Here is a 22597-nt window from a genome sequence, read left to right on the forward strand (position 1 = left end):
TAAGAACGCTGATTTTGTTTCATGAAAATGGTGAAAAATAATCCCGAAGTTGCGATCAAGATCAAGTTTATGAGCATTATTATGTATTGTCATTTTCGTTTGAATATATTCCTTTGTATAATGTTGCACTTATAAAGTTGACATAAGAAAAGAAAACAAAATCATGTCATCATCCGGTTTGATTACGTGCGTGCAATAACGGTGTTAGTGAAACGGATAGAAACGGGCGTAGTGGCCATATTTCGATACGGGCGCGCGAATTCCTGCAAGCTTCCCACGGAATTTGGCGTGAAGCGATCGAACGGATAGCCCATGCTTCGAGCATCCGGATAGCGACGATCGCGTAAACCGCAAAACATGTGCGCATCGTTACAGTTGTCATTCCTTGAGAATAGAAGTAACACAAAGAAATGGCTAAATTTGTAAGAAAGAAAACCCCAACACCACCAGCCTGGAACCCAAACTTACTCATTAAATTCCTCCACCCGGTCCTGATTGTAGTTGGAAATCATAACAAAAAAGTCATACTCCAAACCGCTGGCAGATCCCTTCGGCAGGAGCATATGGGATGGCCAGCCGCAGTTGCAAAACTGGAACACCTCCATGCCCGGCTGGCTCGAGGCGGCTATATTGCGGAACGTTCGTTCGTACGGAATGGTCAGGTTCGATTCATCCGAACGTCTTACGATGGAGTTTTGCCCAGGACGCACTAGACAGAAGTACGATAGTTTAATAGACACCTTTGCGACAGCCCAGTTGGCAAAGTAAGCTTACAGTTCACGGTAAATTTGTCCAGCTCCACCATGTGACGGCGCTGGTCACGGAAAGGCAGGACCTGTCCACGATCGTTCACCTTCGGCCCAAGGAACAGACGGACGGTACCGCGTCGCATGCTGCCCCCGTTATTGGTCGCTTGGATACGATAGCTAAACGGCGCGTGCTGAATGTGTGTGAACGTCACGAACAGGTTACCTTCCGGCACAAAATCTATCCCCGTGCCGAGATCGAACTGTGATCGCTGCCAAAAGGTGAGAAGCACATTCTTTGGTGCGTTCGCTTTGTTTAACTGCACGTCGAACGAATCCACCGTGATGTCGTTGAATGAAAGCTACAATGAAGAGTGGTGCAGTTCACATTTGCTCTTGATTGAACGGGGAAGCTTTACCATGATACGCTACTCACTTCCGAGCTTGTGTAGGCCGGCAGTCGCTGCTTGTGCCGTACGAAAATGTCATCAATGTGCTGATGCCAGCGGTAGAACAAAGGATCCCGCATCGTGGTAGTTAAATCGCCCATAACGCCGACGCCTTCCAGATAGGAATTGTCAGGATCGTGAATGTAGCCCAGCATGACATGCCCGTTCTGGTGGTAGTCACCGTAATAGTTAAAGTTGATTGAATTGGTGCTCGCTTCTAGCATGTCGCCAATTAAATCGATTCCCTTCTCGTTGTCCAGCGGAACACGATCGCCATTCGTCTAAAAGCAGAGAAAAATAAACAAGCAATTTAAACAAAGCATGTACCGTGTAAACTGTTTTATCTTACCGCTTGAGCGTATCCATTATCAATGGCTTCAAATATACGCTTGATAGAAACATCCATATCCGCCAAACGAATCGTCGATTCATCCTCAACGCGGTTAACATCCTACAAAAGAAAGTTTCTTCATTTTTCTACACCCAAAACCATCAAACGTTGTACAAAGCATGCACATACCTTCATCACCTGATTCGGATAGCGACAGGAGAACGCTCTCCCGTCAGAACTTCGCACGATCTTCGGAAAGTAAGCTTCCGGGATGCTTTCCCTCAGCTGGCTGAACGATAGCGTGCGCGCCAATCCGTTCGCAAACCGCTCAATGTTGTACCGTGCGATCGTTTGCTGGTGCATATGGTAGAACAGCTCACCCCGGCGCTCTTTCCGCACAACCCGATCCGGACCAGTGGACGGGTACACCAGATGCCAGTGCCAGTGATGCAGGCTGAGGCCAATATCTTCCCTCCAGTAAGCCACGCGCTGCTCATCGACCCGATCCGACGCCGTGTAGTTGGACGGTATGTCGATTGCCCGTCGGCTACCCCGATCGAGCAGGTTGCTTTCCTCGCGCAGCTGCGGAAACACGGCCGGATCGACGAACCGGTCCGGGAACAGTTCCAGAAAGCTCGGTATCTCCACATCACGCGTATCGTCCCGGTGAATGAGCGCGATCGCTAGTGCGTACTGAAACATGGGCGCATTGACACGATCGCGCACGTACGCCGCCACTGCACCGAGCGTGGTCGGGTTGGGTTGATCGAGAAAGAGCTGTATTAGCTGGCCAGCGGCCCGCCTGTGCGCTGCGTTAAACACCGAAAACACACCCCGTCGGCTGACCACATCGGCAAAGGACAGATCCGGCGGGCTAATGTTTGGAAATGGTACGCGCGTTTCCGCATTAATGCCGAACCGGTTCTGTATCGATGGTCCGTATGGGCGGTACTGGTCCGTTAGGTACGCATCGGGCAGATCGTAGTACAGCTTCCCGTCCACCTTCGGCACAAACGTCGGTTCGTACGGTTTTTGCATCAAGCCGCGGAACAGCGTATTGTTATCAGTCATCGTTCGCAGCGGTCGCAGGGATTGCTTAGCACTTGGCACACTTCTAAATCTCGGGCAAAAACTGACCCACTGCACTGATTGGAGCGCCTTTTATACCGAGTTAGAAATGCATCGTTAAGCTCGTGAAGACTATCAATCCCTGTGGTTTGTGGTCTCTACTAGTCGAAGGCCAGGTCGCAGTTGTTTTTATCTACATGTGAGCGCTATTTGTGATGTGTGTGGTAACAGCTACATCTAAACGTCGTTTCAAACACTGCAGGCATCCATTTTATCAGCTAATGTTACTAGTTGTATATGTTTATTTATTATTTGCCTCAAGCAATACACTACATTTTTCAACACAGAAATACTGTTCCTCTGAAGACTCAGTTGGCACCATTCCCTTGCATTCCTCTCGCCCTTGAAGCAACGTTCTTAGCCACCTAATATTGGTGTTACATGCGCCTGCCTAAATCGTGTTTGGTGTTTTGTTCTTTTTTTTTAGGTAATTGAAGCGCAAAAAAACGGTGTTAATGCAAAACTTGTGCAAGCTAAACCAAAGATCTCGATCCTTTCCGCGTGTTAAGCCGGCTAAAAGGTTAATAATACTTTCGCTAATAATACAGCCCCCTCACCGTACGAGAGCGGAAGGCGAGCAGAACAGATACTGTGTGTCCGATGCTTTAGTTTTCATCTTTACGTAACGCTAACGACAACTAATACTGGGAAACTAACTTTCCAATTCGTGCCACAAGCTATCAAGCTCAAGTTAATGGTAACTAAATTTTGCATTACTCTTTTCTCTCTATCTCTCCTTTGCTTTTGGGACTGGAACACGACTTAGAATCTGACTGGAACACGAAGGTCGCATAGGAAGCACTGGAAGGTTGTCGTCTGTCTGGTCCCGTCTAAAGTTTAAAATGACCGAATTTGCGCTACTGCGCTCGCTTAACGCCTTGCCGAACTCATGCAGCCAGTCTACGAATAAGGATAAATGCATTAAAACTCGCCTACAACACCGGGGGAAACAGGTTTTCTTTGCTTGTTGTTGTTGTCGATCATCTTTCTTTGTTTTTTGTTCAAAGCGCTTGCAGGAACTGTTTTCGGGACAGCTTCACTCGCACGTTCTCGCATTGGCCAACTTCGGCATCCGACGAACGGTACTTCCGTCACTCTAGTTAAGCGTGACGTATTGAATGAAGTCCGAGAACAGCTCCATCGAATCTCATAATGAGAGATCATCGTCCGGCTCTAGGCAGCTGAAGAGATCGTTCAGCTGATCATCGCGACGCTTCGTTTTGATGACCGTGGTCGGTGGTTTGTGATCCTTGCGTTTCTGTAACAAAGGGACAGAGATGAATAAGAAGTTAGAATAATATATCCCTTTTTTACATCTGCCATTGCAAAAGGGATTTTAATTAAAGAGAACAAAACAATTCGACGGGCGTAAGACGGGTTATCAAAACCCTTGCTGGAAAATGGAAAAAGGGCGCCCTAATAATCATTTGCTCTGCGGAAAATGTTCCTAATCTTCCCTCCTTCTTTCTTGGTGAAACAATTCACACCGAGAAGAGTTTCAACACACGAAAACAATAAGCCCCCTGCAGAAAAATGCAATTTAACGGATCACTGAATGCGAAACTTTGTATAAAGCCGCCGGGTTGTAAAACCGCAAGATGTTTGAGGGCGCCTAAACCGTCTGATTGGAATCGTACCCTTTACGTGACCGAAATTGAGAATCCTGCATAGCTTTGTAGATTTTTTGTTAAAGAATAAAATCAAACTAATTTTAGAAGTAAATAGTAAGTACTGGCATGGCACATGCACAAAAAAGGAAAGGCTTTTCCTGAGCCTTTATTTTGCTATTACATTACATACACAGGACCTTGACGTCCTTTAACTGGTAAGAGACACCCATTTGTTCACGTAATCGAAAAGAATCGGTTTCCTTTGGGCTGTTGCACGGATGCGTCTTTCCTTTTCAGGATTTCAAATTTTTAACTGTGCGAATGTCGCATTGGCTCACAATATGTCCGATAATCAACATTTTTATTTTACATTAATTTATAAATAATGCTGAAATCTTGATTTCATAATGAAATACTAGAAATTGTAAATTCAATCATAGTTCTAACATAAAAAAGCGTTAAGAAATACGTTAATATCTGTCGTATTGCCTTACAATATGTCCGATAATCAACATTTTTACTTTACATTAATTTATAAATAATGGTGAAATCTTGATGAAATACTACAAATTGAAAATTCAATCATAGTTCAAACATAAAAAAGCGTTAAGAAATACTTTAACGAAAAATATTATGCTTTAAATAAGTTAATAGTGTTACTGAGTAGTAAGATAAGCCTTGCACTCTGTACTAGTGCTCTCCAACCTTTTTTAGGATGACGGACCACATCCAGTTTTGTACCATGGGGGACCTTTTTACACGATATTTATTTTTTGAGTTTTTACTGGGTTTTTACCTTTTTCGTTTTTACCCGTGTAAATATTGGGTATTTTCGTTTGAATGGAATTTTCAATTATTTTTTGTCATTTATGTACAAAATCTGTTTCGAAAGTTTATTTAAAAAAAATCATATACTTATATGCAGTTTAGGGAAATACATGGCCTCTTTACCTACATGTTTAATAAATGTTATTCTATTTTTAACAAGACTATGATTCAATACCTGTATTTTCCCATTAAAAATGTTGTGCTATCAGAAATTGGTTTGTTAACGATTTGTTCAAAGTTTCCAAAATCTTCAATCATTGATAGCACTTACTTTGTCCTCAAATTGAGTACTCTAAGATTTTTATGGGTTCTAAAAAAGCGAGTCGTATCAAAAAGTTGAACACGCGATGAATCAAAGCGTTCTACCTGGTACATTTGGCTTCTTCTAAATTAGATTTATCAGATCAAGGAACGTAACTAGCATCTGGTAAAAAAGGACTCAAACGAGTTTATATATAAGTCGGCTGTTAAAAAGGAAATTGACAACTGAAATAATCTGTATGCAAGTTTGAGTGGATGGATAACCAAAAACAGATTACTTATCCACTGATCGAGCTGAAAAAAAATCATATTTGTCGTACAACTATGGTTTAAGCAACGACAAATTTTCCCCGCACATTGTTATAGATGATTGTCTACTTCTTATTCTTTGGCACAACAACCGTTTTCAGTCAAGGCCTGCGTGTACCACTGATGGAGTTAACTTTTAGTGACTTATTGATTACAAACAGCAGGATAATCAGTTCGACGTTTGGGGGCACGGTCCATTCGGGGCTTGAACCCATGATGGTTTAATAAAATTATTAGTTTCTGAATATGAGCGATCCATTTCAGGCTTGAACCCATCACGGGCATCTTATTGAGTCTTAAGGGTTGAGGACTGTACCACGGCAGTCAAGTCATAGATACCAATTACATCCAATAACCAAAAACTGACATCAGCTGTTAAGCCATTGAAAACCCCCTATTTACCACATCATAATGAGGGTCTATAGTTTGTAGAGTTTGTTTAACGCTTTTTGATCCACGGACCATAGGCTGCAGCCAACTGGTCGATACTCGCGTTTTATTTAATTTCAATTGTTATTCAATTTGACTGGTTTTATTTGCTGTCTAGCGTAATTTTAATGCCTAATCGAAGTGGTGGGAGTTTTTCGCTGATCTTGAAAATTAGTTTAAAAAATACAACATTTAACCTAAATATTTAAAATAAATTGGCAAGACACAACACTCTATCAAATTCATAATAATTGTAACTTTAGTCTGATTCCTTTTTTGGAAGTAGTTCCATGGCAGATCGTTTGTCGATAAATGTACAAAATCTAGGCTTAGCCGGCTTCGTGATACTAACTTAACAACATACCCATCGTGGGTACTGAATAAGTCTCGAAAGTTTTTAAACGACGGCATGTCCGCGTAGGATGTTACGCCAAGGAGAAGAAGAGACTTAGTACCAAAATACAGTAAAAAGAAATTCCCCTTCCTTCAATTCCTAAGAATAATATAATTGTATTTAAGGGTGGTTATTTAGAATACATAAATGTTATACATAGCCGGTCTCATGGTACAGTAGTCAACTCGTACGACTGAACAACATGCCCACCCCAAATAGACCGTGTCGAAATTCGTAGGACTGACTGTCCTGCTATCCTGGGGGTAATGAAAGCCTACTCCACAAGAGGTACAGGCAGGCCTTGACCGATAACGGATGTTGAGCAAAAAAAAAGAAAGAAAGAAAGAAAATGTTTTATAATCTCTTGTTTTGTATATACTTTTTGTACTTGATAAAAAACAAGAGTAACTGAAAAAACACTCAATAGTAGTTATAGAATTTAATAGTAGTTAGTTAAGTAAATTTAATACTTTTGAGCACTATAATAACAAAAACTGATAATACTTTATGAGTTTACTATACCACAGCAAAGTGCAGTGTTAACAAGGTTCAAATTCAAATTTGGACAGTGTATGGTTGTATCTGCTGGTTTTATTTATGATAGGTTTTAGAGAAGCCGATTTTAAAATCTCATATAAGTTCGCAGTATAAGTTCATCATATTCTCTTATTAAAAATTGTAGTAATTATTTGTGAGTCGAAAATATTTCCACATAATCAATAAAACCCGCAATAGATAGGATTTTTTTTAAATTTACCTCATATTACACTCTCCCGAGGGGTTAATGCAGCCAGGACGTAATAAAATCACAAACAAACAAAAAGTTGTGGGTCCCGTGGTACAGACGCACAACTTAACAACATGCCTGTCATGCGTCATGGATCAGCGGCAAACATTAGACCTGGACGAGTGGTCCACAAACTGTTTGGCCAAAACCACAAAAGTCTATAAAAATGTGCGTAAAGTTCTAGTGAAGAGCCAAATTGATGAAAACCATAAACATTATGAAAATACTATAAAATTCATTAAACAAAACAAAACAAAAGCCGCCATCTAGGCATCAAATCAGGGCATATGGCTGGCGAGCCGTACTTGGTTAAACACTGACCTAGACCGACAACGGTTGTTACGTCAAATAATAATAATGAGTATATTAGCTGTATTATTTTTGTAGATTTTGTTTTTTGTGTTTTATTAGTGCAGAGTTTTGTGTATGAAAATGCCAAAACTACTTATTAGGCCTGCAGCCTTAATAACTCGGTAGCTTTCTTAATAACTCGGTAGCTTTCTTAATAACTCGGTAGCGGTTGCAAAAAGGTTTCAACATAGGTGTATGACACCAAACATAAACCATGTAGATTCAGGTGAAAATGTTGGTTCCTCGAACCAGTTTAAATATTTTATTACGACTGCCGTTTGCAAAACAAGCAAGCACTCTAAACCCCACACTTATTCTGGCAGTAAAATCGTATTTATCATAATTCGTTCACACCATTCGATTGGGCACCGCAGCACGCAACCACACGCTATTGGCTTGGCCGTAGTACCGACTGCCGTACGTACGTGACTCGTTGAACTTTCGAACATAAATTTCGCATTGGCGGCTTGATTTTCTTCGATACAAACCACCGGATAGGCCAGGGGTAACTTTACGCAGTGCACAAGGGCACAGTGGTGATGGTGGTGGTGCTGGTCGTAACGCGTGGTATAGCTGCAGCCGCATATGCACTGCATACATAACATTTTGACCTGTCCCTTGCTCCGAAAGGCGGGCATCGCAATTGGCATGCACTAGAGCTTTAGGTTGTTTATCGACTAAACAAATTAAATGCTATCATAAATACATGTATTTCCAAGGGCGGCACCGATGTGTCGATGAATGCCGGGCTAATGAATGCACCTCCAGCCAATTCAAACACGATAAGACAAAGAAATGTGCAAATCGACTCACAATCAGCATGGTAGAGGTCGTTTTGGTAGCCGATTCCAGGTCCTGTTCCTCGTTCTTCACCGAGCCGGATCCATTGTCACCAGCCGCGTTACGGCGCAGCTGCTCCAGCGTCCAGTAGTTCTTGCCAAAACTGTCAATGTCCGTATCGTCCTCTTCGCAGTAGTTTTCATCCGGATTGATTTCGTCCAAATTGAGGCCCTCCTCCTCCTCCTGCTCCTCCAGAACTGTGCAACCATGCGCGCGGGGCATGCAAATAAAGAGAAAGAGATGGGAAGGAAAAAAACGAACACAAAGTCGATTAAATAAAAATCGCTCAAAACACGTCCACATAATTATGCTGCACAGAGCCACCACCATACTGCGGGGCGGTTTCAATGGGGGTGGTGTGGTGCACTTTTGTGTTTTTTTGCACCACATCATGCCATGAGATAAAGAATTGCAAAAAGATTGGCGTTTTTGTGTGTCCGTCCACAACAGTCCCTTACAGTCCCGTATGTTGTCAACGTCCTCCTCCTCCTCCAGGCTGTCCTCGATGTCCGTATCGTCCGGTTCGGACTTGATGACACACAGGGGACCGCCGGCCCCTTCGTACCGCTTCACGTTCCTGCCCACCGGTGCACCGTCCGGTACGTCGTCCTCGTCCAGTATTTCCGTCTTGATCGTGCTGAGCGTACCGGAATGGCCCGGTCCGGCGGCGGCCGGTACCAGGCTGAGGCGCTTCGGCCGCTGCTCGACCGACACCACCAGCTGCGGCTGCTGCGGCTGCTGGCCGCCAGCCTTCTGGCGTTTGGGCGTTTTCGGCGTGGTCGTGTCCTCGGGCAGCGCGATCGGCGCGTTGTGCCGCCGGAAGCGAATGATGATGTTTTTCCCGTCAATGACCTTGTTGTGATTGGCTTTGAACGCTTGGATCGCTTCCTCCACGTTCGTGAAGCGTATGAAAGCGTAGCGGGTGTGCTTGATGCGCTGAGCGTGACCGATATCGATGCGTTTGGCAGCGGGAAACATTTGCTTCACCGTCTGCACCGTCACCACGTTGGGCAGGTTGCCAATGAACAGCGTGTACGGATCGATGTCTTCCGGCTGGACCTGTGGGGGGGAACCGAAGCAAAGAAGGAGAGGTATGGTAAAATACGCCCGAACACCGCAGCAAAACACAGTCACAGTCCTTCCCGCAACAGAACAAACAGAAAAATCTATCCCCTATTTTCATACCACCCAAATGTCGTTGTACACGCGCACCCTTGGCACAAAAACACCGATTCGCATGAAAACAAGAGCGAATTGGGGAGGGATATTCCAGTAATCCTGCACACGGCACCCGGGCGATAACCAAACACAATAAGGCCACGCACGTTCGAATAAAAATTTACATAAACCGCTCGGAATTGCGATATGATGAGCTGCAGCAGCATACGCGCGTTATCCGCGTGCAACCGTAAAGCTCCAGCTATGAGCAGCGCAACGGTCTCGAAGGTCTCGGAGCAGCCGGAGAGTTCATTTCATGCGGAGCCTCCCGGAAAAGCTACTGCAAAGATTACTACTGGCCGTGACGCTGTGGCCGGATAGAAAGGGGTTTGCATACACAAACGAAATGTAAACACACCGCGACAACCGAGGACAACACAAAATGGTTGAGCGGTGGCCCAACCGGTGTTTTGGGGAACGGGAGGTTGGAAGGAAAAACAAAAATAAATGTCCAACATGGCACGGTGGGAAAGCGGGGGAAGGCATTTCCCGGGCCGGAGTGCCGGAAGCAAGATTGCCAGCGGGCCTGCAAGATAACGGAGCTGGCCCGGTTTTTGGACGACTTCCAAATAATTTAACGCTCTGACATCAGAGACAGAAATCGGACTCAGCGACTGTATGATAACAACTTGGTGCTGTCCGTCCGTTCGTCCGCTGGTGCACCGTGAAATGGGAGGGGAGGGTTTCGTGGTTTTTGTACCGCTATTTTGGCCAACCGAAATATACAGTTGCCCGATACAGCCAGTGACTAACAGAATCAAAAGAGTGAACGAATGAGCGCAGGAAGTCGGTGAGGGCGGGAAAATGCCGTTCAAAAACTATCCAGCACGTGGGTGATTGGGCACAGCTTTTCACAGCTTCTGGCAGAGGACAGCAAAAGGGAGGGTTGAGGGTGTATAGCGGGTTAAATTATCCGGGGAGAGCAAAAAAAAAGACAAAAAAGGCCAAACAAAAAACTAACTAATCCTGTCCAGGCCCTGGAACAGAAGCCAGCCAGCGAACTAAACGTTCGGAATTTTTGAACGCTTGCCATGGTACTCGACGCAAACGTACACGCTACAGCGAGGACAACGGACAGAAAAGGAAGGTAGGAAGGAGGAAGGGGAAAAGTGAGAGCCTTTTCGTGCCTTTTCCACTGTTTGCTGGCTTCTGGAGGCGCTGGATTAAAGGACACTTGCTAACCTTGGCATGGTGGCAGTTGCCAAACGATGGATAGTTACCGGTTGGTTTTTTTGTTGTATATGTTCACATTCTCTGCCATTTTTGCCCAAATCGGCAAAGGACTGGAGGATTTCTGGGCCGGCAGAGGAGAAGTGAGTAGGACACCGAGCAGTGGTGGTGACACTGTTACACATTTTATGCCGAACATGTTGAAACGCTAACCACCCCGAGGGCCACTATTAATTAACGGTATAATAAATCAAACCCGAATGGACATGCCCAAACCACCGCCGCCTCCTCCTCCCCGTTAGTGAAAAGTAGTCCACCGGGATTACATGGCATATGCACTTATTGGCTTATAGAGCAGAGCAGAGAGCGAGCAGGAGGAAAGATCGCATCCAACCCCTGATTTGCATCCGATTCGTATGCAACGAATTTGCATATCAGCTTTCGGAATGTGCAATTTAATTTCCTCCAGGTAATCCGGACCTGGTGGATGGTGGTTCACTGCGGCCTGGGAAGGTGGGAAGAAAGCAGGGTTCTGTTTTTGTCAGTTCAATCTCCTTTCCAGGATGGCGTTGGTTGGTGTGTAAAACGAGGTCAATTGAATTGAGCACCAACCACGGTAGGACCAAAAGTTACTGATCAATACAAACACAATGCACACAATTCACGGTTGGTGTGCCGTTTGCTGTAGCATGGTGACACGATTCACACATACGAACCACCGTTGCTACGGATGCTGGGGATGCTGTCGAACCAGTTAACCTACATTATGGACGGTTGACTGCGATACTGCGAATGGGGCGTAAAACTAGTGATGGGAATTTGAGGTGAGATTAGACAACCTGGTATTGGGGATAGTGACAGAGAAAAAATGATGTAAAATGTTTCCTAAAAGTCATGTTTTAGTCTCTTTTTTTGTTACACATGTTGTAGTGAATTTTAAGCTTTTGCTTTTGATTGAAAACAGTATTTAAACAGTAAGTCTTGTAAGCAAAATTCTCAATTAACTGTTAAATTCTTACATAACCATTTAGGATTTTATCTCCAAAAAGGAATATTACAATGCATAACTCTATTGCAGGATTACTTCTTTATATAAAATTGCAAGTATCAGAATTGAGTAAAATCAATGCTTGAGTAAAATGCGCTACACATTAGGGCCGATTATATGAGTCAAACGGAAACCGTTAGTGTAGAGTGATTTTGTTTGACACTTTTCCGTTTGACTCACATAATTGGCGCTGTAAAAAGGTTTCTTAATCGTTGATGATCGTTGGTGATTATGTTTGAATGCACCAATATAAAAATGATTAATGAGGGGTTTTTACGATACTACCCAGCTGTTTTATATAGAGTTGGACGGTTGGCAACTGGAATGATGTCAACGCTCCATACAAAACCACACACAAAACTAGCCTTAAATTTTCAGCCTTGATTATTTCAACCTGAAAAGTATGTAAACAAACGCAGATTTGTCACGGGCGCGTTCAGGCCAGCTCATAAACGGTTGAAATTTTTTTTGTTCTCAATATGATGCTTCATTGAAAAGCGATCATGTAAACAACTTATGTTGTCATTTAGATAATATTTTAAATAATATCTGCTGTATATCAGAAGTTGTGAAAATTCGCATTATAACTGAAATATATGTGGCTACACTATATTAATTGAAAGAATTGTTATTTTGCATTTATATTCTCGCATTTCGACTATTATTGGGTATAAATAAATGTATCATTATAAATGAATCATTATATAAAAATGAACATAACAAAAAATTGCAAAAACCATATACATGACAAAGTTACTTTTCATTTTGTTGATCTTTTTGAAAAATTTCATGCCAATACGCTCAATCTGTTACAAGATATTAAGATTTGAAGTCAGTTTTCCCTGACTATCATATATGATAACCATGGCACCCCAGGAAACATAACTGGCTCTCATATATGATAGCCATGACACTCAAAGTGTTAATAATTAAATAAAAGTACTATTTGTACGCATTCCTAACAGAAACAAAGAAAACTGAACAATTTTTAAATGTATCTTTTTTATACACAATTGCTGAAATCGAATATGGCGGACCTTAACTGTCAAATAGATACAACACGATCAAGGTGGATTAAAAATATCAGGTGGTGGAAAGGGGTCTTTGGGGCGTCCCCATAGTTGAGGGGCTTTACGTCATTTTAACACCGTTAACCATTGGTTTCCGCACACATTGGTTTGCAGCAGATAAAACAGATTTCTTTATTACTACGTGCATTTTTATATGTTTATTGATTTTATCCAAAAAATGAGATACATTAACTAAAGAGTTGATGATTTTTTTAGTTACGAAATTTAAAATCATGTGAGTAACAGTTCTAATATCACTTAAATCATCCATATGTCTCATAGATAATGAGGAATAAATGTGAAAATAGGAAAAATAAATAATTTTAATCAAAATTTCTGATATTATTTCTGATCCGATAGAAAATAAAAATAAAACCCGACTAACAAAAAAAAATCCTTTAAAAAGACAATAAATGAGATATTTAGAACGAAAAAAAGTCAAATTGAACCGAAACATTGAAAAACTAAAGTTAAAAAAAAGCGATCAAAAGACATGTAGCGGAATTTGGGGCAAGTGTGCCATACGAGGCAAGAGTGCCACCAAACATTTTTCCTTAAAATCTTTAGTTTAATGATCAATTGTGTATACAGTTGGTTGCTTTCCAATGACTAGGTATACTGAGCCGACAATTTCATATAGACTAATCGAAATGTCCCATTGTTTTGAACTGATTTATGTTGAGTTTCAAAATTGAGCAGAATATTACAATTTTTTAATCCAACCAAATAAGCTCTCAAAAATCATGCGAACAATCAACCGAGAAAATATTTACACCACCGTATAGCTGAGAAAACGTGAAATTTTTTGTGGGGTTAGTTGAAAAAAACTTTATTTTTGTCACTGAAAAATTCAATTTCAAAAAAGTTACAACTTTTGGGGCAAGTGTGCCATCTCTGTTTGGGGCAAGTGTGCCACCTTCTTTCATAGGCGCGAGCTGTCAAAAATGTAAACATTGTTGTGGCGTGCTGCGGAATGGTGCGCTATTGTGAGCGGATTCCACGCCAGAAAAACAGAACAGTAACAAACCATATTGTGGTACAGTTGGTGGTCAAAAAGGGTTCATTGGTGACTAAATACATGTAGGAATACATACACTAGTGGTACAAACGTAATAATTTCCAATTATCTAAGAAATACGGTTATTTTAACCAGGTGGCCGTCTTGCCCCATACGAGTGGCACTCTTGCCCCATAGCCCAAAAAACAACGTCTTTTTGGACCCTTTTTAAAACGCTTCAAAAACTGTTTTATTTGCACTTTTTTCAAGCGAAACACATTTATAAGTGAGGAAATAGATGTAAAATGGTTATAAGATTTAAATCGGTTTTTGAAAAACACGTTTTAGTGAGTTATAACTTGAAATGCTTAAGGTGGCACACTTGCCCCAAGTTCCGCTAGTCGTATAATTGTGTGACGCACTGTATTCAACCCATGCGATTGAAAAAAATACTACGAGGCTCGGTGAAATATACAAAAAAAAATTGAATCTTTGCCTTCAACATTCCGTCCTCACTATTCATAAGATGCATGCGCAAGATGTTGGTTTGTGTGTTTCTCTTTGCCGACTGGAAATGAATTTATTAGCAGTGAAACTGTGTTACACTAAAACAGATCAATTGTGGAGATAAATGTTACTATTTTACATACATATATACATCTGCCCGAATGAACTGTCTAACACTAACGCTGGCTCTCACTGTGACCGAATACATAAATTTACATAAAAATACACACATATTCCACATCTCGGGGCTCATGCCAATGCCAATCGTACGAGAAAGCGATTACACAACCCTCCGTCGTCGTACCTACGGTGCAAAAGGTCTTCTGCAAAGTTCAGTTGCAAAAACGATGCTGAAGAAAGTTTGGCTTCTTGTTTTCAGGTTGCTTTTTTTGTATTATTATTATTCTGGTGTCGGTTGGCCTTCCGGGTTTGCTCTCCACCGAATGGAAGAGGACAGTTTAGCTGTCCGGGGTTTTCCAAAAAAGGAACAGAAAAACTTTTAATTCCATCCGAAAACTTTCGCATCCAAGCCCACCCCAGGACGTTAACAATGGTCGTCCGTGGTCGTTGTGCCCTTCTTGGCAGAAATTACATTTCTGCATAAGCTGAATCGATAAAGCAATACTCTCTCGGGCTGCCCGAAACGAGCGAAAGGAGGGCTGCGTTCTTCCGATCCGTCCGTCCAGCATGCCCTGCCATACCCAACCGTCCAATGTACTGCGCCATTGGAGTGGAGTGGTGGATTTTGGATAAAATGGTTCCCATATGTTTAATGCATCGAATCATTTATGCTCATAAAAATTAATAAGGCTCGCTAAATGAATTAGGTCACATTTTGTGTCACATGCGGCTTTTCAGGATGCTGCTGCCGGCTGCTGCTCTGCCGCATGTGTTAGCATAATTTGGAACGAGCAGTCTTGTCCGTGCTCCTGTGCTTTCATTGCGTGCTGTCGATTGCGAGCAATATTCGATTGACATGGCCCGTTGACAAATGTGCCAACAGTTTCGAGATAGGTTCCGGCTTTGGTCCCGAGAGCATGGACATTTGCTGACAAAACGATAAGCCCGGCGCGTACCCCCTCGCTATGGACGGTCATGTGTATGTGTGGATTGGTGGTGTAAAGAGGGCACCAATTTTGCTCCGCGCTTGTGCCCTTACCGGGCTGCACATGAAATCAACAGGGAAAAGCACCATCAAAAAGCATCGATTCTGGCTCTCTCTCTCTCTCCTGCTGGGGAACCACTGAGCTGGTGTCCGGATGTTTGGTGAAAATGCGTACCAGTACCGCTGGGATTATCCAGTGAGCCGAGCGTGAAAGGATGGCAACACGTCTCGCTACATCCCTAAACACAGGGATGCCCCGATCGCAGGCTAACTGCAGCGCAACGGAAAAGTTTACCGCTTCGGCAGAAAAGTGCAACCGCAGCTGCTGCTCCCGTAACCGTATTATACGCAACCACTCACAGCAGCAGCAGCAGTGGCAGCAGTGGTAGCGAATGGCTTCAGGCCAGAATTATATATGATGCCCCTGACTGGGGTTGTTTACCGTCCCATCCCTTATGGATGAGCGGCAACCGCATATTGGCGCATGTACCGGATCAGCCGTCCGATGCGGTAGCCACACACTGGAGCGAAAGCGTGCTATACGCACACAGAAACACACACATAAACATACATACACACACACTACAAATGAAGGCCAGCAGTCAATCCTGGGTGGATGCAGGCACCGATATGGCACCGCGTGTGTGTGTGTGTCTAGGCACAAGAGATTGGGTACAGCAGGTTTCTTGATTCCTTTCGCAGTGAGCGGGACTAAGGAAGGGGAAGGACTAACATGCTGCACTCCCATTGTTTATGGCAATCCGCTTGATGAATGCACACACGCCGACAAAACTTTCCAAAACTTAAACCGGAGGAAACACTGTTTGCACACAGTAGCCTTTCGTAGGTACAACTGCTGTGTTCGCTGTGTGTTCCGGGTGTGGTGTACTCGGGTGCGCTGATGCTTTAAGTATGATTTAGGAAATGGAAAGTAGTGGAGTACTTATGACTGTTTTTGATTAGTGTTTCTTTTTTTAGAATTTTAGTTTTTGTTTGTGTTTTTTTGTTGTTCCTTTTGTTACTTTAATTTAATTTCGTCATTGCTTAATGCACATACATCATGCAGAATAAAATCAAAATTTGGTTTTGTTTTGTGTTTTAAACATTGTTTTCTGTCGTTCAAAAAGTGAATAAAATAATATATTTTTTAGTTTCTTTATTTATTTAATCTATTATTGCGGCCCTTCCTCGTCGGGCTTTTTTCTACAGAGCTTTTTTACTTTTACTTTTGCAATATTATTGTAACCCTCTACCATTAGATATGATATTTTTATGTCAAATTTTTTTTATTTTATTTTTATAAATTGTATGTTCAAATTAGGAGGACTGGTAAGCATTAGTTTACAGTTGTAACGATTTTTTTAGCGAGTTGGAGGGATTGGTAAACTCCTTTGGAGTTCCCACGAGTATGCCGCTAATCTTCACATCTAACGTACAGTGAGCGCCGAAACATTAAGAACAACAAAAAATAGAAACAATTTTAGAATTTGTCCCTCAATTTATTGACCGTTTACCAAAAATGTTTGAATCATTTATTACAAAAATGTGGGTACTATGCCAAGAAACAGTTCAAAAATACAGTGGAACCCCTCATAACAAGTTTAAACCATTCCAATGACTCACTCGTTATGCGGGAGGCTTTTAGTCATGCAATTTGTATGAAAAGTGAAATAAGGCATATAGGGATTATATGCATCACCACCATACGGAACACCCCCAACTGGCAACAGTAATCCATTGATCAATTCTTAGTATCGAATTCTCGCCTTCATGAACAAGTAGATCAAGAATGCATGCAAGAACACAGTCATCAATACTCCTCACACTTGTGAAACACACGCTTTTTAGGGAAAACTATACACTAAAATCCACGTCCTGCCCACTTCTACGGCCGAAGCCGAAGAGAGTCTCCAATATTGTCAAATAAGAAGGAAGGAAATGGAGTAATTAAACTGAAGACACTACCTCACTTACTCCACCTATCGATAAGCGCAGCAAAACTCTCAGTTCCGCTATCTGATCTGAAAAGAGTTGGATGTGGAGTGAACGCGCCCACGGCACGCTCCGGCTTTTTTCGATATTTGTATGACTTCGTGAGTTTTGGGCTGGCGGTGGGAGTTAATGTGTCACCTCCCTTTCCACTTTTCCTCCACACTTATACCTGGTATTTTTGGAAAAAGCTTGATATTTAACGATTCTTAGTATTGACATGATCACGATTTCTTATCGGGAACAAAAATTAAATTGTTCGTTATGCGAGATTTTACTCGTTAAGAGGGGTATTCGTAGAGCGTTTAGATTTGCTCGTTATGCGAAACATTCGTTATAAGGGGTACTCATTATGAGGGGTTCAACGGTATGTTAGTATGTATGATATCAAATATGTCAGTACAGTCTGTTCCCGAGATATGCGGTTTATGCGTTCCCGAGGAATCCGCGTAACTCCAATATCCGTGTATGTCGAATTTCACATTTTTCGGCTAAAATACTATTCAATATTCGGTAAGTTTAATACTTATAACATTTATTTGATGATTTGATGATTTGAAAACATGGTATTTCTGGCTTTAAGGCGGGTTGAATTTTAATACAAAAATGCAGTTTATACCGCTTTGGACAATTCATGAAGCAAATTTTACTGATTTGACAAATTTGGAAAACCGCGTATCTTTGAATCCGCGTAAGTCGAGAACCGCGTAAATCATGAGAAAAAAACCTGTGTAAGAATTTAATCAGCTCTATTAACATTTTAAACATTTTGCTGATAATTGGAAGTTCAATTATCACAAAAAAGCTACTCTATTTTTTTTTAATTTCGACAATTTGATAACCCTTTGATATTTGATAAATAACCGCTTCGCGACCTTAACCTATAACTGGAGCGTGGGAAACTGCTCACAGTCTCGCAGCACCGTTTTCCTGGTTTCTATGACGGACGCCTCCATTACATCTTGCCACCTTATCTTGAGCCTACCAAATGGGGCTCTGTCCTTTTTTGTAGTATAAAAGAATGAAATGAGTTGGGTCGTGTGGGTGCCATACGTATGATATAGCTAATCTCTTGCTTATCAACGTATTAAGCTCTAGTTACCATACACCATTTCGATGGATTAAAATATTCTACAATCAAGCGAAGCGAAAGCACGTTTTAATCCAAGTATCACATTATCACAAAAACAACAATGGGTTTTTTGTGTGTGTGCCGATGTATTACGTATTGTGCATTATTGTAACAATTACCAACAAATAACTGCAACATTGTAATGGAATTGTTACAACAATTTTGCCATCAAATTGCCATCATCATTTTGTCATTAACATGCCACACTCTTGAGATACAGTAAAAACCATGAAGATGGCCTTATTTAAATGGACACCACTGTATGACATCTTCATTGGAGGCATACAGGAGCAAAAAATAACCTCTTAAAGAAAAGGGATTTAAAAAGCTTCGAATTGTTAAACTGACGTCTTAAAATACTTTGCCTTTTCTTACTTAAGTATTAGGCACTGTTGTAAGCTTATGTTTTGTTATGTATTACAGGAGCATTCAATGCACCAATGTGTGTGAAAGAGCAAGCAAATTTAAACATCTCACTGAACTGGTCTGAACAAAATTAATTAGATTTTTCTTCTGAACAAACACGTGCTGACTGTTCTGGACCAAATGTGTACACTTGATTTTAGGACCACGTGTGTCATTGAAAGGCTTATGTGAATGTTAGATTCATGGAGCCATTGTTGGGCGTACTCGTGCATTACAGATTGTTGGATATGATCGATTGATTGTTGTACGACGGCGGGGAAAACAATTAATAACTGTTGTAAAATATTTCTACTTCTTCTTTCAGCAAAGAATCACAGTAGCTCTAAGTTTCCTTGCCTAAATCAATATAATAAATCTGTTCATTGACTAATTGGTCCATTCCATGGCAGTAGTATAGTCGAGCACATGGGGAAGCTATCGGATAGGGGCTTTGGCATTCTGTCATCATTCGACACTTGGGTACTCTCAGTACCGATTTGACTGTTTTGCATGGTCGTCTCAAAATTTGTTTAGTTTTATAGCAATTTGATTTAAGCGAGTTGATTAACTTAACACGCTTAAAGTGTAAGCTGAACTTAACATTTTTGTCTTTCTAATGAGTACGCCAGTATGTGAAGCTCTCTTCTCTTCTTTGGCTCAACAACCGATGTCGGTGAAGGCCTGCCTGTACCCACTTGTGGGCTTGGGCTTTCAGTGACTAATTGATTCCCCCCCATAGCAGGATAGTCAATCCTACGTATGGCGGCGCGGTCTATTTGGGGATTGAACCCATGACGGGCATGTTGTTAAGTCGTACGAGTTGACGACTGTACTACGAGACCGGCTTATGTGAAGCTCTATTTATGTTTAAAAACATACATAATATGAATATTGTAAAGCAAGCAAATAATAATTTGACTTACAACTTAATGTTACGTTATTAAAAAAACCTATTATTGAAATTGTTTTGTTACTCATATAACATAAGTTTTTAAAATCTTAAAGTGAGTGAATTTTCGTCCTACAGGCCACAGGTTGTCCATTCAGACCCAGCAAAAAGCAATTTTCCCAATTTTAATATTTTACCCATAACTCAAACTCTACCTGTATAAAATACAATTTAAATAAGAAACATATCCTTGGAAAGAAAATCGAAAACCATTCTGGGCAGAGTAGCTTTAGCTGGCGTGCAAACTGTTATCATAATGTGAGTGAGCATTATCTCGCACGCTTGCACGTGGTCCTCTGGAAAAAAACACCCCAACCTCTCCACAAATACCCCACCCCCGTACATACATACATACACCCACATAAAGACAGGACACTTTAAAAGGGAACACTCGAGCGAGCGTTCCCTCCCATTATGGTTGCTCAGCAGAACTGAACAAGCTGCTCGATTATATTTCATCACACTTAATAGGCATGTGCTTGTGAGTTTATGGCACTGCACAACATAATGATAGTATGATTGCGCCTCGGAAAGGGACGCTCGATTTGTTATCGCGATCGTGGCGTAGGCAAACACGTCGTAAATTCTCCTCTCCCCTCGCTCGCCCCAGATCAAACACGGTACGAACGTTTTGGGAAAGTGAATTTGAAGTGAGAAAGAAAAATAACCGAAACACCATTTCTATTTACATTGCCGCTTTCACGGGACGGAGCAAATTTAAACATGCAAACACAGAAAGCACACACACACACATACAGATTTACTCACCACGGGCTTCTGATCGGCATTGCGTGTCTTCCGTTCGACCATGATTTTGCCAGCACCGAACTGGATCCGTGAAATTTGCTTCATGACGCTGTCCACGTCCGCTTCCGGTTTCAAATGCACCACACAATACCTTTAACGGACGGAAATGGGCACACAGAGCAGCACACAAAAAAATTGAAGCATTGAATGTAGAATGGGAATGGGTCGGATAAGCTATCCAAGCGTGAATAGGATTTTAGACCCGGAAGCGATTTCACGTTTTGTAAAACGCCAACGATAGCATCATTTGCACACAGGGCAGCACAGTTGCTACCTGTGCAGGATGCATTACACCGGACTGACCTTGGCGTTGCTGGACGATGGAAAATCACATTCTCGATGCTGGCCGAGAAGCCTTGCACGACTTCCTTGCTGAGGTGCGGATCCGGGAAGCGTAAAAGCAGGACGTGCGGCTTCCGCAGCTGCCCGACCGCCTCCATCTCCACCAGTATTGCCTTGCGGGCATCTTCGAAGCGCCAGTTCTTGTTCGGATGCTTGATGGGGGACGTTTGCACCGATTTCTCCGCCTGGTGAAGATCGTTGGAAAAATCAAACGATCTGCGAAAGAGGTTAACGATAATAAGCCTAATGAGCAAACACTTCCATATCTCGGGACCAGGATCGTCCGATGTAACACGAGTAACAAAACTGAACGAACAAGCACACGCATTTTTTGTGGAAATATTTCACCGTTCTGTTTCAAACACTTTACACTAATTCAAAACACTTCAATTTACATTAAAAAAAAAGTATTTAAATAAATCCGTATGCTTACATGCGACTCTTACGACGATTTTTGGCGCCATGCAGCAGATTCAGCATACGTCGAGGACAGTCGGACATCCTGCGTGCGCTCAGCCCGGAGCAACGTCTGTCGGCCGCGCCGGTTCGAAACGGAATGCCTCGGCCATCTCCGACGAGACCGTCCTGCTCGAGCGAAAGCGGTTGAATGAAGTCGCGCGACGGCAGCATCTCCTCGGCAAAGTCGGTAAAATCGAAGTCAGACGTTTCGAACCCGGAATCCACATTAAACCCCTCGCCCAGCATTCGCGGCACCACCGACTGCTGACAGCGATGGGCTGATCCACCAACACCGCCACCACCACCACCGGCGCCGCCACCGAGAATCATCCGCTTGGCGGTGGCGTGCGGCAGCAGTGAATATCGACTCGAAACGCTCGCCCTGCACTGCATCACTTCGGGGACGGGAAAACGGGGTTTTATTGGCACATTTTACAACAGATAAATCACCTTTCTGGCAAGCAGTGGCCCTTTTTGCTTCTTGCCCTACGTGCTTGCTGCGATTTTGCCTTTTGCTTCCCGTGCACCGTGTGTCTACTACGTACCGTTCTGCTGATGTCCTTTCGTCTTCATACAACCGTCTCTTCGCTTGCTGTACTCACTCACACACATACACACTCTCACGCACGAGCGACGGTTTATCTTCCCAGCGCGCTCGTTCTTCCCTGCAGCCAACCCGATTCGGTCTCTGTCGCACGCGTCCTTTGTGCTTATCCACCATACGGTTGGGGTAGGTTTCAGGTTTGTATTTACCACCCACTCGATCGATAAGAACATAAACATCGAAAGCGTCTCCATTGGGGTGAGGTAGCCGTCGGAAAGGGGATGGAAAACATCCCCCCATTCGTGAAAGCTCAAGCGCAAACTCCGACTCCGTCTACCCGACAGTTCCGACAGTTTCTTTCTTTTCAAACTGCAATAATACGCCAAGGATGA

At 42.6% G+C, this 22597-nt stretch overlaps 2 protein-coding genes across 2 annotated transcripts; both read right to left on the reverse strand.

Moving 5' to 3' along the window:
• Nucleotides 1–66: 66 nt before the first annotated feature.
• LOC1269042 (phenoloxidase 8-like) lies at nt 67–2835 on the reverse strand. The gene is made up of 6 exons (XM_307623.4): nt 1716–2835; nt 1545–1646; nt 1183–1476; nt 775–1108; nt 469–709; nt 67–384 (listed from the first exon to the last, which is right to left on the reverse strand). Exons 1-6 carry the CDS (start codon nt 2595–2597, stop codon nt 183–185), a joined length of 2055 nt encoding a protein of 684 aa, XP_307623.2. The 5' UTR covers nt 2598–2835; the 3' UTR covers nt 67–182.
• Nucleotides 2836–2859: 24 nt separating this feature from the next.
• Nucleotides 2860–22566, reverse strand: LOC3289881 (uncharacterized). The gene is made up of 7 exons (XM_557626.4): nt 22207–22566; nt 21636–22056; nt 21164–21418; nt 20822–20951; nt 8922–9522; nt 8437–8660; nt 2860–3912 (listed from the first exon to the last, which is right to left on the reverse strand). The coding sequence occupies exons 1-7, from the start codon at nt 22457–22459 to the stop codon at nt 3802–3804; spliced, it is 1995 nt and encodes a 664-aa protein (XP_557626.4). The 5' UTR covers nt 22460–22566; the 3' UTR covers nt 2860–3801.
• Between the last annotated feature and the right edge of the window lie 31 nt (nt 22567–22597).

Source organism: Anopheles gambiae, chromosome 2, assembly GCF_943734735.2.
Source record: "Anopheles gambiae chromosome 2, idAnoGambNW_F1_1, whole genome shotgun sequence".
Classification (NCBI taxonomy): domain Eukaryota; kingdom Metazoa; phylum Arthropoda; class Insecta; order Diptera; family Culicidae; genus Anopheles; species Anopheles gambiae.